General features: G+C 36.6%; 1 gene segment (V, D, J or C); it reads left to right on the top strand.

Moving 5' to 3' along the window:
* The window catches only part of LOC117073139, a 103,208-nt gene that overhangs the window by 79,886 nt on the left and 4,874 nt on the right, over positions 1–18,448 (top strand). Inside the window, 2 exon segments of the C gene segment in view lie at positions 10,284–10,335; positions 14,532–14,861. Of these exon segments, the coding sequence occupies positions 10,284–10,335; positions 14,532–14,861 (382 nt within the window).

Below are 18,448 nucleotides of genomic sequence, written 5' to 3'. Positions count from 1 at the left end.
GGGATCTGGAAAATTTGCACTGAAATCCTGGCTCAGTTTGAACTCCCTAATTCTGTTTCCTCACATGACTTTTAATAGTAATAACCATTTATAGGGTAAAGCAGAAAGAGAAATGCATAATTGGTGCCTGACTCACGGTAGACACTATATTTATGAGTTTCCTTCTCTTTCACTATCAAAAAGCACAGGGCCATGGATTGTCATCCTGGAGCAGGGGAAAGGGAAGCGAAAAAGAGATTTGGGGCTTAGAGTAGAATATTAATTTCCCAAGACATTCTTCCAGACACGAGTCTTTTTATGCAAACATTTCTTGTTTGTCAAAAAGAAACAAGTGTTTCACCAGGCATGTTTGCCTGTGGGAGCAGTATCAGTTGAAAAGTGTCTATAATATGCATAGTGGCATGTTAAATACCCCAAGTGCAAAAGAAACCCTAAAAGACTAAATCATCAGGTTAAGAATGAAGGCAGGTGGCACAATTGCTAAAAGGGAGACTGATTGGAAGTGCAGTGACCTGGTCTCTCGCAAACACTGCCCCGGTGTTTTCAGAAGCAAGTGACGATTCACTAGACTATATCGTAACATATCTGATATCATCTAAGTGATGACATCTGTGAAATCAAGTTATGCTAATTTATGAAAGTTAGTGGTCCACAGATGGTCAGTATGTGATTTTTGTATCTCTTGTACATGTCAGATAATGTATTTATTTCGCTTCAGATAGTGGTCTCTCTTGGAAGTGTCTTAACTTACTTCTGTACCTGATTTAATTGAGATCCATTAATTTCTAAAAGACAAACCAATGTGAAAAATAGTGCAAATTATTATTTTGGTTCATGTTGGCCACCAAACCCTGAAATGAAATGTGAGATATATCTTCATATCTTTTGATGGCCAAACAAATTTGGTCAAAGCTGTTCTCTATGAAAGTTATTATCATCAAACTTGAAAAGTGATGCGAAACTTCAAGCAATGCAGTGCCAACTTGTGCTTTACCTCACTTGACTGACTTGTTATTTATGTATTTTCTCATTCATAACCCATCTTCTTGGAAGCAGGATTTAAGTTGCCTCAGTTTGTTAACTCAAGACATGACAAATGTGGCGGGGGGGCGGGTGTGTGTTCCAAAATATAGGGTTAGAGGCAAAATTGCCCGTCTTTATACACATTCATTCAGGTTTCATTTTATGCCTTTAGTAGAACTGAACATTATGGTCTTCACATAGTTTTTGTTTTTTTGTAAACTTAATAAAAAATGTTATAATTAATTACTTACATTTTTACATTTTATTATTTAAATCTTTCAAGGCTGTTGAAATGTAGACAGCTTCTAAGACTTCTGATACTTCCCCACATGGTCCTGGAATAAGGAAAAGCAGAGGACAAGAAGGGACTGAGTGGACATCATCCCATCTATGACAGGTGCAAGGGTAGCTGACAGTCCGAAGTAATAATAACTTATAATTTTCAGATAAAAAGACACAGAAATAAGATGCTTCCATTCTACCTTACGAAGTGAAGTCTCTCTGTCTGAATTATTGCATAAATGATAAGAGGAAATCAATCAGTTTTTAGCACCTCCTGTGTCCCCGGCTCTATTATAAATATCTCACAAAAGTCCTGGGAATTAGGTCTAATCCTCTCCACTTAAAAGGTGAGGAAACCAAGGCTCTGAGATATGTCTGTGCCCAAGGGCACAACACCAGGAGTGGAAGAACTGGAATCTGAACCTGGGTTTTCCAATTTTAAAGTGTCTTTTTCTTCATTCCCAACTTCCTGAGATATAATTTATTTCATAAGAATCTTTTAAAAATTCGAGTAAACTTGTTAATGTTTGTTGCTCCAGCCACTCTGTACATCTCCACCATCTCTGCAACAACACATAAGCCTCTTATTGGCTTATGGCGACCAACTATAAAACCATCTGCTTCACACAAATTGCCGTCCCGGGCAGCACCCCTTCCTTTCTGCTCACGCATATATCTTCCTAAAGTGCAAATGTGATCATGTCACTTTCTTCTCTAAATTTTTTAGAAAGTCCTCATTGTCTATTCTTCTTTCAAAAATGTTTATTTGAAAATACTATAAAATAGAAAATTGTCCACATTCTTACGTCTTAAAAATTAATGTGTTAAGTTTCTCCTACCCCATTTTCATCCCATACCCCTTTACTCAATGGATGCAATTATTCTCCTACATGTTCCTTCTGGCCACGTGTAGCTTTGTCATTTTAGTTTTAATCTATTTGGACCCTTTGTTATCTGGGATGAGGTAAAGTGATATTTTTATTTTCTCAGGTAATTATTTTCCTAATGCCCGTTTCCAAACAACCCACCCTTTCCTTTCAATTTAAAAATGCTGCAGCTTGTTTTAAATAGGTACACACATTTGACAAATTTTCTAGAGAATTTATTTTATTTGTCTATTTCATTATTCTTATATCATTATCATATTATCTCAGTAGCTTTATAAGAATTAAGATCTACAATGCCAAATATCTATTCACTGTACCATTTTTCAGAAAATTATTTTTCAATCATCTCATATTTATTCATTCCTATAGAATTTAAAATCAACTTATCTAGTCCAACATTAAACCTCACACCCTAGAACAACAACAACATGTTGTAGTAATTCTGACTGGAATTGCTGGAAATTTATAGATGAATTTAGGGTGTATTGGCCTCATTATGATAGAAGCTTTTTATTCAACAGTGTATGTTTCTCCATGTATTTAGGTTTTATCTTATGCCCTTAGGGAAACTAAATACTGTGTTCTTCATATCGTTCTTGTATTTTTTTGGTAAATTTAATAAAAGATTTTATAATTCATTACTTTTTCACATTTTATTACTTCAATCCTCCATGCCTCTTGAATATTGACAGCTGCTAAGACTCCTGATGCTCCCCCTCATGGTCCTGGAATAAGAAAGGCCAGAGGACAAAAGAGACTGAGTGGCCATCATTCCGTCTATCACAGGTGTAAAAGGTCATCGACAGCGCCACGTAATAATTTTGAATTTTCTATTAGAAAGAAACCCTTTCCAAACATAATTTTCACCCAGCCCCATTGTCCTCCCCATTGGCTTGGGGGCTGTGAGCTGCCATGTATGGACAGGTGACCTCTGTGACCTCATTTATACCTTCCTGAATGAGACTCAGGGGACTCAGGCTGGAGCAGGGTGGAGCTGGAGGGGACATGGAGGTCGTCAGACCTGTCCTCCTCAGTCCTTGCAACTGAACACTACATCTGTACTCAGGAGATCACACAGCAGACTCTGGCTTAAGATGGCAGATTTTTCAACATATCAGATAGTTCGATTGTTGTTTTTTTTTTGGTCATGTGTCAGTATAATTAATCTATTATTTCATGGGAGACATAATTCCACAAATTTCTTCTGTTATTCCGGGAGAAATAAGAAGTCATTGCAAAACACATTTTTTCTTTTGACATTGCTTTGGTAAAGCATCGTGTTGCCAAATGATAAAAGCAGCTTTTTGAAAGTGAAGACCTTGGTCCAAATTTCTCAAGTATATCTGCACTGACACATTGCATTTTCAGTTACTGAAGAGTTTCCTCCTTTCAGAATTATCTTCCCAAATTGCCCTGGTGTTTGTGGAAACAGAAGGGCTTTTCCTTTGATGTAATCTCAAAGCAGTTTCAACACAATTGAACACCTGGAAATTAAAAAAAAAAAAAAAACTGTTCTCTGAATACTTTTCCTGGTAATTTAGAAAAGCAGTGGGTTGACCCATTGAGCCTGCTGTTTTCTCTTCCTGCTTTTTTTTTCCATTTCCCTTTTCTGTTGGTGCTTTTCAAGAATTACTGCCTTAGAAGAAAACAGGCAATTTATGAGGAAAAAGTACAAACTATCAGATGTCACAAAACCTATATTCAAGGACTTCCAAAAAAGCCAGAAGATCAAATTACTAGTTCAAAGTGGTTGGATTGCTAGTCATGTCATGAGGATTAGAAGGCTGAGATTTTTGTAGAAGCTTAGACCAGTGTGATAGCACTGGTTGGATCAAGGTATTTGCTGAAGGGACTAAGCTCATAGTAACTTCGCCTGGTAAGTAACTTTTTTTTCTGTTGTTATCCCAGTAATGAAAAACGGATAGATACTTTTTAGAAAAAAATGATCAACCTTATCTGAATCTGTCACATCCCTGGCCTCAGCATACGAACAGCAATTTTTCAGGTTAGCTGAATATGGAAACAAAACGATTTTGTACATGATATCTTCCCTTCCCTGTCTGTAAGTGGATTAACATTCTACTTTTAGAATACACACACACTAACACACACACACCTAACACACACACACACAGACATGGTAGACTCTGGAGAGAAATTAAAATGTTTTGAGGACCATGTCTGTAAACAATTGCTGTAAGTCCTTGATCCAAGTTACTTTTTTGTAGGTCTTTTAAGTGAGAGACATAAAAAATGGAATTTTGAAAATTACTTCTTCTCTGTATTTTCAGATATAACATAGTGTTCCCTTCTTCTGCTAGCCTGCCAAATCCATAGTATTGATTTTGATCTCATCCTGAGAAACAGTACAGAAAAAAATGCTTCTTATAGTGAATTACTATAGAACGTCGATACATCCCACTTTTTAGTGCTCTAGTTTCTTTGAGGGAGGCTGAAGTCAGTCAAAGCTTATGCTACTGGGACTCTTGCTATATCACCTGGAAATGGCCCAGTTTAATAGAATTTGTAAGTTCAACCAACCATGTCAGCTCCAAGGTCAATGAAATGAGTCTTTCTGATTTTACATCTTCATTTCTTCATTCATCCTCTCAGCAAATAGTTACTGAAAACAGTTTTTGTTCTGAATGCTGGAGATTAAAGGGCAAAGAAGCACAGTCTCAACACTCAAAACCTGCCAGTCTGGTAGACAAGTATTCTAGATTCTGGCTTGGTTGGGCCCTGTCTGTGTTTTTTGGCCTGTGGCTGCCCAAGAAGCAGAAGGTCTTGGATTCATGAGCTCATTTTCTTTCTTAATTTATGTAGCAGTTATTTCTTATAAGTTCTATGTATTGTGTTTGGTGGAAAGATTTGATAAAATGACTCGATATTGTTACTTTAAGGAGAAAATTAATATTAGTACAGTTTATTGAGAGCCAGACACCATGCTAAATAGTTTCAGTGCTTTATCTCCTTCCTCGTCAGACCTATGCAGGAGGTCTTCTTTGTCCCATTTCACAGATGAGGAAACCGAGGACTAGAGAAGAGCAGTTACTTTCTTAAAGTCACATGATCAGTCACTGTGGCAACGATTGGGATCTAGCTAAGGCTATCTGTTTCCAAGTGCCTGGTCTGGACCCTTATGTGATATTTAGCAATATTAAGTCATATTTTTATACTTTGAATATTTTCTCTTCTGTAACTTGATCCTGTGAATGGTCTAGCGCTGTTGCCCGGCTGGAGTGCAGTGGCACGATCTCCACTCACTGCTACCTCCACTTCCGGGGTTCAAGAGATTCTTCTGCTTCAGCCTCCTGAGTAGCTAGGATTACAGGCACCTGCCACCATGCCTGGCTGTTTTTTTTTTCGTATTTTTAGTAGAGATGAAGTTTCACCATGTTGGCCAGGCTGGTTTTGAACTCCTGAGCTCAAGTAATCCACCTGCTTCAGCCTTCCAAAGTGGTAGGATTGCAAGTGTGAGCCACCGTGCCTGACCCAAAAGAAGTTACATTAGAATCAATCTAGATACCCATCCCTTCGTAAATACGAATGGCAAAATACCTATAAATCATACTGAATATCTATTTATTAAATGTCAAACATAGAAATCCTATTATTGTTTCTCTTTGAAAATTAAGGAAATACTAACTCTAAATTACACTTCAGACAAAGTGTATACATGAAAACTCTGTAGGGAAGATTTAGAAGATTCAGGCAAAATCATGAGAAAAGGTAAAATCAGACACTTCAATGTATGTGATACAAGGAGAGAATGTACATAACCCAAAGTGCCCAGGGCAGGGTGAGGTCAGTCCTTAAATTCCTGATTACATTCAGGTTTATTGTGATTTTGTTTGACCTTTGTCTTGGCTTAATGTCAGCAGGGCCAATTTTTATGCATTTATGTAAATATTGAAAAATGTTGGCACAATTTTAAAACAAACATAAGGGGAGATTCTTGTAAAGGCTTCTCAGGTGGTAGGCAGCAGTTTGGCAAAAAAATCAAGGTGTTTGGCCCCTAAACAAAGCTCATCATTACAGGTACGTTTTCTTCAAATTTTGCAATGTAGAGAAGGGATGCGAGGCAGGCATGCAGGAGCTGGCTCAGAATTCTAGGATTCCCTCCTGGTTTGGTCACTAATGATGGTGAAATCTCCAGAGAGGTCAGGAGACTTGGTTCATGCCATGGGAGTCAGAACTTTTCCTGCCCTAGCATGAGAGACATTACTAAGGAGCTTAGACCATCTGCAAATCTCTAAAGGGTAGAGGCCTTATGTTCCACTGGTATCCCTCTGTTGAAAGTTTTGTGAACAAGTTTAGTTCAGAGATTTTATTTCTTCAATTCTAAAAATAACCAATGGAAAAAAGTTAAAAAAAAAATCAGCTACCCTCCTCATTTGGTCACCAGAAGGTGAAATATTTGATAATTTGACGGAAGAATGATTAATATCAAATGTCGAAATATTTCACAGTGTGACCATACTCAAAAGTGACATAAGCTGCATTTATTGATTTTTTTAAATCAGTCCAATAAGTTTATGTATTATGTGTTAGCTTCAGATGTAATTATGCCTGGCTGAGAGGAAACATCTTACAAAGATACTCTTAGTCTATTACATCCACTGAAATGAAAGTTTTCAGAGAATTTTCACAAAGTTGATACAGCATTGAGAAAAGTAAAAGCAATTATATATTTTTGTTTCCTTAGTGGTTGAGCTCGTATGATGAAATTAACTTATAAGTTAAAAAGTGACCTTCTGATTCTCTTTCATCCAGTTGATTTAATGTGAATTGTAGCAATCAAAGTCATAATTTGTAGTTTTCTGAGAAGTGATTTTTCAGGAAAGTGAGGTGCAGGAAAAGGTATGGACTTTATTTCTCGATGACTCCTGGGGCTGCCGCTTTCTGTGTAACTGCCCTTTAGGAAGTGTATTTTGATTCACCAAGTATTCAAATTATAAAAATGCTAGTTCATTATAGAAAAATTGGAAAACACACAAAAATAAACAAAACATTAAAATATTATATTGACCCTCATCACATTATTATTTTGTTATACTTTTATTTAAACATTTTTTCTATGCTTTTTGTTTGTTTGTTTTACAAAGTTGGAATTATACTAGACACACAATAGATCTGGCTTTTCCAGTTCACACTACTTCATAAACATCCTTTTCATATGTCCTTAATATTTTCCAATAACAGAGCAAAGTTGAAAGTTCCAATTTCAAGTTGATCTATACAATGAAGGTAATGGAGATTATTTATCTTGAGGGAATGTTGTATATATTACATGAAATTAAATATGGAAATTACCCACCAGAATGTGTGGCACTTGGTAGGTGATAGAAATATGAATTCCTCCTCCAGAATTCAAGTTACTACCCATGAGAGGTCCTTATACACTCAGGAATACAGACAGATGTATCAATCCTCATCTATTCAACAGCTCACTTCAGAACAAATATCACTACTTGTAAAATGCTTTCCATTTCTAAAAGACTAATTGTACCTGCTTCTAAAAGTAATTAGAATGTTTTACATATTATCTCAAATATGATGTGCCTGAATACAAGGTGATTTTTCATTTTACAGAGAAAATTTATACAAGTTTAAGAAAATATGTATTTTCCCCTCCCCCAACTTGAATATGTAAATTTATGGGGATACAGGAAAAACAGTCAAATGTTTACTTATAACATTTAATTTCTTAACTGGATCATACCTACAGTTGAGAAATACTGGCTTTGTTGCCTTTATATTTCATAAATTATTTTGTTTTGATGTTTCACATGCATCTAAAGCAACTACTTTAGAGCAACTTTCTCAGGCATCTGAGGTCTCAGTCTCCACTGTGGAATCCCCTTACGATGGTGTCCTTGAATATTTTATTCTAAGAAATAATTATCCACTCACGAAATGAAAGGAAATTATTTTTTCCGATTTATTCTGCTATTCTACATTTGTATGACGTAAGTAAAAACAACAGGGACCTTCGCCCCAAGTAATAATGACCAAATCCATGATACATTTCTTTGCTTTTATTTCCTTTTACCATTGCCAAAGCTAGCACTCACTGAGTTCATTTCATGTTGATATCTCGTCCAGTTAGTCCCTCTGGATCAAAGCAGAGTATTAGAAGAACATTTTTAAATATGAGACGTTACACAAAGACTGTAGCATACATAAGGCACCCCCCCCCCCCCGCCATGTTGTGAGAGAAAATTTTGGGAAAGAAAGCCTCATTTTATGTTCCGGCACTTCCCGTCTATCTAAATTTAGTACGTAGGTGTCCCTATCACAGAGCTAGGATTTGCAAACGTGTTCTCCATTCCTAGTGTCTTCTTTGCGCTTGACCTTACAAAACCATCGACTCCTGGGGACAAAAGAGAAACATGCCAAATGTATAAACTATTGGTTATTTATTTAAGCTACCTGTTCCAAAATCTATTTGAGAAGACCTAAGTTAAAATACACAAGCACAGTCAGACCATGAAATAAATACAGATGATCTAAAGCTCCAAGGAAAGAAGGAAAAAGGCCTGTGATTACCTAGCAAGGAGCACAGGTTAACATTTTATGCTCAAAGGAAGGAGAAAAAGGTAGGGGAATACATACTTCTTATTAACTGATAAGAAGAAGCACACCAAATTTTCAAACATCATATTTTTTTTCTGTTACTAAATTAGAAAAGGACTTCAATGCATGAGTTCTTTAGAAGGAAATGGAAGAGTGGGCATTACCTTCAACTTCCATTTTGGAAAATGAAAGGAATGGTCATGAAACAAACCCATTGCATATTGCCACTGCGTCAGTGCTACGGGCATCCTGACATTTAATGAAATGCACAGATGGTGATGCTCAGCAGACATGGTCAGGCAGATAACATGTAGTGATCTAAAGTGATGACAGAAAGATGGATTTGAGGACCAGGCCTCCTGCCATTTCTCTAGCCATTCTGCCTTGAAGGGTCAAGCCAGGTGTTTCAAGCTGGACTTTGGTATGAACTAGACAGAAGTCAGTTTGAGGCTGAAGTTTCTGGTGAAACTTGGAAGGCAAATAAGCTGTGCTGCTGATTAGAAAAAGCCTCACCTGTTCTGAAAAACAAAAGTGAAGAATTTCCATACACTGACTGAGTATATTAGACTTCAGTCAATGTTCCCTTTGATTTTCTTAACACGGCAGATAAGGCAAATGATAACCTGTTAAAGATTGGGCGTGTGGAAGGCATGTTTCTTGTGATGATGGGGACGATGGCTTTCAGAATCCCAGGCGTGTCAAAGCAAAGTGGAATGCAAACAGAGGAACTGAGAAAGAAGTGATTCTTCCTGCTTAATTGCTATGGATTTAACCGCCACTCCAAAATGCTGAATTTTTTTTTTTTAGTAAAGACAATGCTTGGTCCTATAGGGTTAAAATATCGTGTAAAGGCACACAATCATAGCAAACAGACTGCTAATCATAACAATGATGATGACATCATCATCATAACCTCTTATATTTCCATAGCATTTTTTTTTTTTTTTGAGACAGGCTCTTCCCCTGTTCCCTAGGCGGGTGTGCAGTGGTGTGATCAAGGCTCACTGCAGCCTCAAACTCCTAGGCTCAAGTGACCCTCCTGCCTCAGCCTCTTGAGTAGCTGGGCCTATAGGCATGCACATCATGCTCAGCCAATGCTTATTTTATTTTTAGTAAAGGTGAGGTCTCACTAGGTACTATGTTGCCCAGGCTGGCCTCGAAGTTCTCAGCTCAAGCAATCCTCCCACTTCAGCCTCCCGAAGTGCTGGGATTACAGGCACGAGCCACCACACTGGCACCTATAGTATTTTATTCAAATTGCTTTTTTATATCTTGTTTCATTTTGGTCTCACTTCAGTGCTGGTAGCGATGTTGAACTGATCTCCACTAACATCACTGTTTTTAGAGAAATAAAACACCAAAAGCTTTAAGTTATTTGATTTGTGGAGCAACAGAACTTGTTATGAGCAAAATGAACCAGGACTGGAACCCTGGTCTTTTGAGAATCCCAGACCACCAGAATTTGAAGAACTCAGGGAAACTGAATTAGAGTTTTTGATATGGGCTGAATCACTGTGGAATTATTATAAGAAACTCTTTGGCAGTGGAACAAAACTTGTTGTCACAGGTAAGTATCAGAAGAATACAGTATTTCCAAGGTAATAGAGGGAAGGCAAGAAATGATTAAATTGAAATAATGTAATAATGTTTAGAAAAAAGAGGAATTGGATGGGGATTTAATGTAGAAATCTCAGGAGAGACTTTAAAACAAATGCTCATACTAAAAGAGAACATAGATAACATTGCACAAATATCATAATAGGATTTGGCTTTGTGCATATATGGACCTCTATAAAGTGCTCATATATAATGTATGAAATTATATCATTAAAAATTTTGGCCCTGAGACAAAATATATTATGACAGGGAAGTTCGTGATACACTCTATGAAGTGGACGTGTATTCATCTCTGATGGTCAAAGAGATGTTGACTCTTGTTGTGAAAGAGCGGGGTGTTAGAGTCAGGTCCACCTGGAACTCTGGCTCCACCACTCTCTGATAAGTGAAATTGATTGACTATTCTCTGGCCTCAGTTCTCTAATCCATAAAATGGGATAACAGTATGAATTCAGCCGGCTTGTATAAGAATTGCACAAGATAGTGTGAATTAAGTACTCGGCACATTGTCCAACCCAAAATAGGTGCCCAACAAATGTTCTCTGGATTCACATGTAAAGAGAGAATGGGATCGACTATGGAGAGTTGCTTTCAGCCCATAAAATTTAAAGAACAGCATTTCTCCAGAGGATTCAGCTGTGCTTCTAACTGCTCAAATGGAAGGTTATCTTAATATTGGCTCACACACACAAAAATTGAAATTTTCGATTCGTTTCTTGTTAGCAAACTTTTTAATCACTTGAAAAAAACATTGAATTAAGATGCTTATTTTTTATTTTTGTTGTTCTATGTGCTTTACTTAATCCTTTATCTTAATTGATATCATTTCTAACACCAACATATTGGTCCTAAGATTTATAGCCAGTTAGTTTAGGGTTCTGTTTGTACGTCTCAGGAAAAAAAAAGGTTAAAATCTTACCAAAAATGGTCAAGATATCAAATCATAGTTGGAAGCATCATAAATCTGAAATACATATTTAAACATAAAGTGGCTATAATTATTTATCTAGTGAAAAAATAAGAAATAGAGAACATTTAAATAAATACCCATATGTAGATTTAATATATCATGCCATCTAAAGAAAATGTAGTTGATATTTGGTAAATTTACAGTGCTGCATTTTAATAAACTACAAACAACTTAGGCAATTTAACTCACATATACTATTTGATTATGCCAATAAATGTACATAGATGAATCCAGCAGTTTTATTACTTTAAATAAATAAAATATATAAATTCTATTTATTATTGATGTAAAAACTTAACCATGCTTGACCATAAAAAACACTCTTTTATTTTTTATTTTTTATTTTTTATTTTTATTTTTTTTGAGACGAAGTCTCGCTCTGTCGCCCAGGCTGGAGTGCAGTGGCCGGATCTCAACTCACTGCAAGCTCCGCCTCCCGGGTTTACGCCATTCTCCTGCCTCAGCCTCCCGAGTGGCTGGGACTACAGGCACCTGCCACCTTGCCCGGCTAGTTTTTTGTATTTTTTAGTAGAGACGGGGTTTCACCGTGTTAGCCAGGATGGTCTCGATCTCCTGACCTCGTGATCCGCCCGTCTCGGCCTCCCAAAGTGCTGGGATTACAGGCTTGAGCCACCGCGCCCGGCCAAAAACACTCTTAATATGTACATTTTAATAGTAGTATTTTTAAAAATCATATGAGAGGATGATCCAGAATATCGGCCCTTACCAGGTATAACGAAGTATGTTATTTAATGATTAGTTAACTATTACATTGAGAAAGTTATGGAAGTTCCAGATTCATTTTGTCCTGAAAAGAATGAAAGTTAAAGAATCTAGCTAAAGAAAGGGGACAAGAGGCAATGAATGCTGTGGTACCACACAGAAAATGTCCAAGTTTATCATTTGATTTTTAATTTCTTTAGTACAATGAATTAGAAGTATTTCCATGAAGAGACACTAGTTCCTAGGATGAAAATTAGATTGGAAAATATACTGACTAGAGACTAAAATTATAGAAATATAATGTACAATTGAAAAATTAATCTTACATTTTATAACATGTTTTTAAAACTAGAAACAAACTATATAGTGGAAAAATATACACTGTCTCACAAGTGTAACAAGTAAAATACTATTGGCACCAAAAGCAAAGAGTATGAAATTAAAATAAGCACATTATGCCTAATTAAATTTATAGCATGCTCAAGAATTAATATTACTGTATATGTTTATTAATTTTGTATGAAAATCAGAAGCTTTGTTACAGAAACAGAAATTATCAAGATTGTTTTCTTTTCTTCGCAAGTGAGAAATTTAATGCTTATTTTCTTAAGAAATTGTTCAATTATTAAACTCACTTCAAATCAGTCAAAGCATTGGAGTTTCAATTCGAAATCACATTAGAAAGAATTGTAACATTTATAATTTCAGTTATTAGATTAAAAATAAATGTATAACCCATTAACATTCCAGATTCAAGTAATATGCCTTTGTAAACATATAATGTTTTGTTATATATCTTGACCTTATGCGTATAAGAAGCTCTGGAACCATGACTTTTAATAGAGCAATTACATATACATTTTATTCAGCAGGCTAAGACAAAGAGAATAATGGAGCTTTAAAACAGTTAAGTAGTATATAGAACAGACACAAACTCTGGGAGAGATATAAAGAGTCAAAATAGAGATACACTGATTTACACAGACCTTCTAATTAATGGGGTAAATTTATATAAAAATCAGTATAAAAAAATACACCCCTGGTGCCTTCTTAGTCATGCTTAAACTTCAAATTAAATTCCAAAATAAAATGTGCTTTTGGTGAATATTTTCTAAATCAAAACAAAATTTTGATAAGTATATTACTGGATAAGATTAACACAAGACTATCTCTGAAAATAATCAATACAAAATTTAAGTAAGAGCTTTAGAAATGTTGCCATTTTGTTTCTAAATTTAAGAGATGGTGAATAATCTGGAGGTACAACTGTAAATACTGCTCCACCCCAAAACTTGGAGGGTGCAGATGTGAAATTGAGATGTTATATAAAGTTAGATATTAACTAGGACGACTGCTCATGGTATACACATTGAAGCCACATGGTCAACTTGATAGACAGTACGTACATGTAGAAGTAGATTCTCACTAAAACAAGTGACTGTGTATTGTTAAAAATAAAAGTGAACAAAATGGTTAGGCATGGTGGCTCACACCTATAATCCCCACACTTTGGGAGGCTGAGGCAGGCAGATCACTTGAGTGCAGGAGTTTGAAACCAGCCTGATCAATATGGTGAAATGTGTCTCTACAAAAAACAAGTATTAGCCAGGCATGGTGGTTCACACCTGTAGTCCCAGCTACTTGGGAGGCTGAGGTGGAAAGATCACTTGAGCTTGGGAAGTTGAGGCTGCAGTGAGCCCTGATTGTGCTGCTGCATTCCTACCTGGGTGACAGAGCAAGCCGCAAGCTCAAAAAAAGAAAAAAAAAAAATTCTGACATTTATTCATATGGGAAATAAGACAAGTACTAAGATTTTTAAATTCTGATATTTATTCATATGGGAAATAAGATAATTAATCAGATAAATATGGTGCATCGCAGAATCAGTGAAATGAAGAGTGGGTGGACACAAAATTGTGGAACATGAGAATGTGTGTTATTTGGCCAAAGAACATAAGTTACAAAGGATGGGAAACGGAAGTGGGAAAAGGACCAAAGAGTCTCACTTGAAGAGAGATCATTGAAGTTTCCTGACCTTATTCCCCTTTCCCCTGCCATCCACCTTGAAAACATGCTTCACTATGATGAAACAAAAGAGATAAAAATAAAATAAATATACTCATGAACCTTGGAAGCCTTGGTAGGAAGCAGTTAAAAATCACACTCCGTCACAGCATGTGCAGAATAAACAAAGGCCAGGTTTTCATCCAGCGTCTCACACTTGAGAGCTGTGACTTTTGGCAAGTTATTTAATTTCTTGATCCTCTTTTCAACATCTGTAAAATAAGCACAATAATAAGTACTGTGCAGCCTATCCTGGATGAAAGGCCCTGGTGGACACTAGCTCAATGGCACTGTCTCTTTTTATTGTTATGTACTAGGCCATTCCAAACGTGCGATGTGTGTGTTTCTCTCATGATTCTTTTAAATTCATATTCCATTTCTCCCCATAGATAAACATCTTGATGCAGATGTTTCCCCCAAGCCCACTATATTTCTTCCTTCCATTGCTGAAACAAACCTCCACAAGGCTGGAACATACCTTTGTCTTCTTGAGAAATTTTTCCCGGATGTTATTGAGATACATTGGCAAGAAAAGAACAGCAACACGATTCTGGGATCTCAGGAGGGGAACACCGTGAAGACTAACAACACATACATGAAATTTAGCTGGTTAACGGTGCCAGAAAAGTCACTGGATAAAGAGCACAGATGTATCGTCAGACATGAGAATAATAAAAATGGAGCTGATCAAGAAATTATCTTTCCTCCAATAAAGACAGGTATGTGTTTACACATATCATCTCTCAGAACACGTCTTTGAAAGGGAATGCTGCATTTTTTATTTCAGTAATTAATGAAAAACAAACATAAATCTTTCTTAGACGTTGTTACATTTAATGGTAGCATAAATGCCCTGCTACTTTTCTATAGAATTAAAATGGTATGGGTTTTGGAGAAAATGAAATTGAAAAAGTTACTGAAGGTTTCTCAGCCTCAGTTCCATTATCCAAAATAAGAAAGTCACATGCTGGTTTTTAGGGTTGTTAGATGGATTAAAGGAAACAACCTACACGGAAGCATCTAGCAATGTAGCACGTGGTAAACGCTCAAAAAGAGTTCTTTCTTTTGATGACTTTACTTAATCGGAAAATAAAAACAAATATATGTCTTTCGGGAATGTTCTGCCCAAGCAGGAGAGTAACTCACCTCAATCTTGCTACCCACAAAGTTTAACCTAAAAACCATGGGTTCATTGTTGATAAAATGATGTTTATCTAAAAACGGTTCCAATTTTCTATTTCCTTTGCCGAGACACAAAGGGGAGGCAAATGTGCAAAGCCTGAGGGTAGTCTTACCACTGTGCTTACATGATCTGATTTTTCCAGTGATTAGGGCAAAATAAAATGTATAGTAAGTTCCAGGATAGTGAATATTATACAGGCAACAAGTTACAGTTTTATAATGTGTTTTCCTTTACACTAAATTCTAAAAGTAAAATGTCTTTCTACCTGCTTTTTTTTTTTTTTTGAGACAGAGTTTAGCTCCTGTTGCCTAGGCAGGAGTGCTGTGGCAACATCTCGGCTCACCGCAACTTCCACCTCCCAGATTCAAGCGATTCTCTTACCTCAGCCTCCTGACTGGCTGGGATTACAGGCGTCTGCCACCACACCTGGTTAATTGTCGTATTTTTAGTAGAGATGGTGTTTCACCATCTTGGCCAGGCTGGTCTCGAACTCCTGACCTCAAGTGATCCATCTGCCTTGGCCTGCCAAGTGCTGGGATTATAGGCGTCAATCACTGTGCCCAGCCTAAAAGTAAAATGTCTTTCATGCGCTTCTCAAGGCAACTACGTTAAGGAGGACACTTCTCTTAACGTCATTCTACAGTAGATTTCTATGCTCTTTCTTGGAAGTTTGTTTTTCTGAGAAAAGCTAAAAATATAACATGGAAGTGATCATATTATATAATCAATAAAGTGCTTTTGAAGGAGATCAAACTAATCTGGTCCACATTTGCAATCAACCTTGATTGAGAGAAAGAGAACTCAGGATACACTTAGAGATTTTATTACGGGGAGTAGTTACTTTATTGTTTTTACCTCAATCAATTAAGGCATGGAAATAAGTGATGGTCATTTTCATTTATATTTTAACAAATAAAGTCACCCAAGAAAAATAAAAAGACATTGAAAACCCATTAAAGTCAGCCCTTAAAGATATTTGGACATATAGACATGATAATTAACATTTGCATTCATGAGACTTACCCAAAACCCATACCTCAAGTCCATTTTTTTAGAATACATGAAATAAAGATCTCAGTGAGGGCATAAAACTGCACACCAGAGTCATATCCATATAGATTAGAACACATCTACTAGAAAAATAATAAACCCAAACACCAATGCGACTCTGTTTTCTTCTGTTTTAAAATATGTTCTTTATTTGCATGTTTGCTTCTTCCTTTTTTTTTTTTAATACTTCACAGATAAATTCAGGTTTTACTCAGAGAACTAGCAATGTGACTTGTCCTGTCTCTTTCTCGTCCCAGAAAGAATTGCACTGAAATGCTGAGCTCCTATAATAAAAAAGACCATTTGCTGAGCATAATTAACATACTCAAAGAGATTTTAATCTTAGAGTACACAATGGTGGCATTATATTGTCTCTTTATAAATTACTTTCTATCTATTTCTGTGGATTATTTCTACTAAGTACTTTTCACATGTCCAATTTCTTTTCTTCCCCTACGACTACTGTCTGAATACTGGCTCTGCTGTTCACTGATACGACTCTCGGCAAGTTGCCTGCACTTTTTAAACTTTATTTCCTCATTCAGAACATGGGGCCACGTAATAAAACTCACTTCAGTGTTATTGGGGAATTAAACAAAGAATGCATGGGAAGCATTTAACATAGTGCCTGAGACAATAATGAACACTCAGTAGATATTAGCTTTTGTTAACATTGTTGTTGTTATGTCCAGAAGCACTGTACCTCCAGAAAATCATGGGTACTTGCTGGGGATGTTGGGAATATGCATGATTTCAAAAGCAATGACTGCTTTTTTCTGCTTAGATGAGAAATTTTTCTAAACTAGACACTTTCAAACATGTAAGATTCTGTTGTGGATTCTAGGTCTGAAAGAATTCTCGGTGTGGTGGCTTATCCCTGTAATCCCAGCATTTTGGGAGGACAAGGCAGGAAGATTGCTGGAGTCTAGGAGTTTGAAACCAACCTGGGCAACATGGCAAAACCCTGTCTCTACAAAAAATACAAACATTAGCTGCTCATGGTACTGAGTGCCTGTACTCCCAGCTACTCAGGAGGCTGAGATGGGAGGATCACCTGACCCTGGGGAGGTTGAGGTTTCAGTGAGCCGTGATGACACCATATTACACTCCACTCCAGCCTGGCTGAGAGTGAGACCATGCCTCAAAAAAAAAAAAAAAATTCAAAATTATTCTTTTTGCTGATTTCCTGTCAGCAGTGTGTGCTGAAGGCTGTAAAGGAGCCACTTGTTCTCTTTACTTTCCATTGAACAAGTATTTATCAGAAACGTATTTTGTGGCAGGCACTGTGCTAGGAGCTATGCATACAGAAGGAAAACCAAATGTTCTTGGATACTACACTCCAGTTGTGATAAAAAAGGAAAAATGTATTCTTCACAAACTTCAACATCTTGATGTGCAAAAGCATAATATATGAATTAGATCTACCTAATTACATAGAATCAGACCAATTATTTCTGGGATTGTGAGCTCATATTTTTAATAACTGTCCTCCTGCCTCTCTGTAACAGGTTTTATAAATATTCATTTAATTACACACACACACACACACACACACACACAGCTTGACAAATAATGGGCATGAAAAATTAACTAGTACTTGCTCTCATTCTTCTAGATGTCACCACAGTGGATCCCAAAGACAGTTATTCAAAAGATGCAAATGGTAAGTTTTTGTGTTTTTTATTTCTTCCTGATCATTTTAACTTTTGAACTTCTCTGGTTTGAAAAATCAGGGAATAGATTTTGCTAGGTTGGGTGCTGCAGAATGGACCTAGTGATACTTTAAATTAGTCCCTCGTTTTCCAGGAGTTCTATTAACAAACCTAACCACTGCTTTGAGTTTGAGATGACTGTAAATTGAAGGGTATAGAGTTTTGCTTTCAATTATTTCAACAAACAGACTTTATTCATCCATGCGTCTTTTTTTTTTTTTTTGAGATGAAGTCTCGCTCTGTTGCCCAGGCTGGAGTGCAGTGGCATGATCTTCACTCACCACAACCTCCGATTCCCTAGTTAAAGCCATTCTCCTGCCTCAGCTTCTCAAGCAGCTGGGACTACAGGCACACGCCACCA

The sequence above is a fragment of the Trachypithecus francoisi genome, unplaced genomic scaffold (genome assembly GCF_009764315.1).
Source record: "Trachypithecus francoisi isolate TF-2019V2 unplaced genomic scaffold, Tfra_2.0 Lachesis_group4, whole genome shotgun sequence".
NCBI lineage: Eukaryota > Metazoa > Chordata > Mammalia > Primates > Cercopithecidae > Trachypithecus > Trachypithecus francoisi.
Note: the sequence above shows the minus strand (reverse complement) of the source record. Positions and strands in the feature narration are given on the sequence as shown.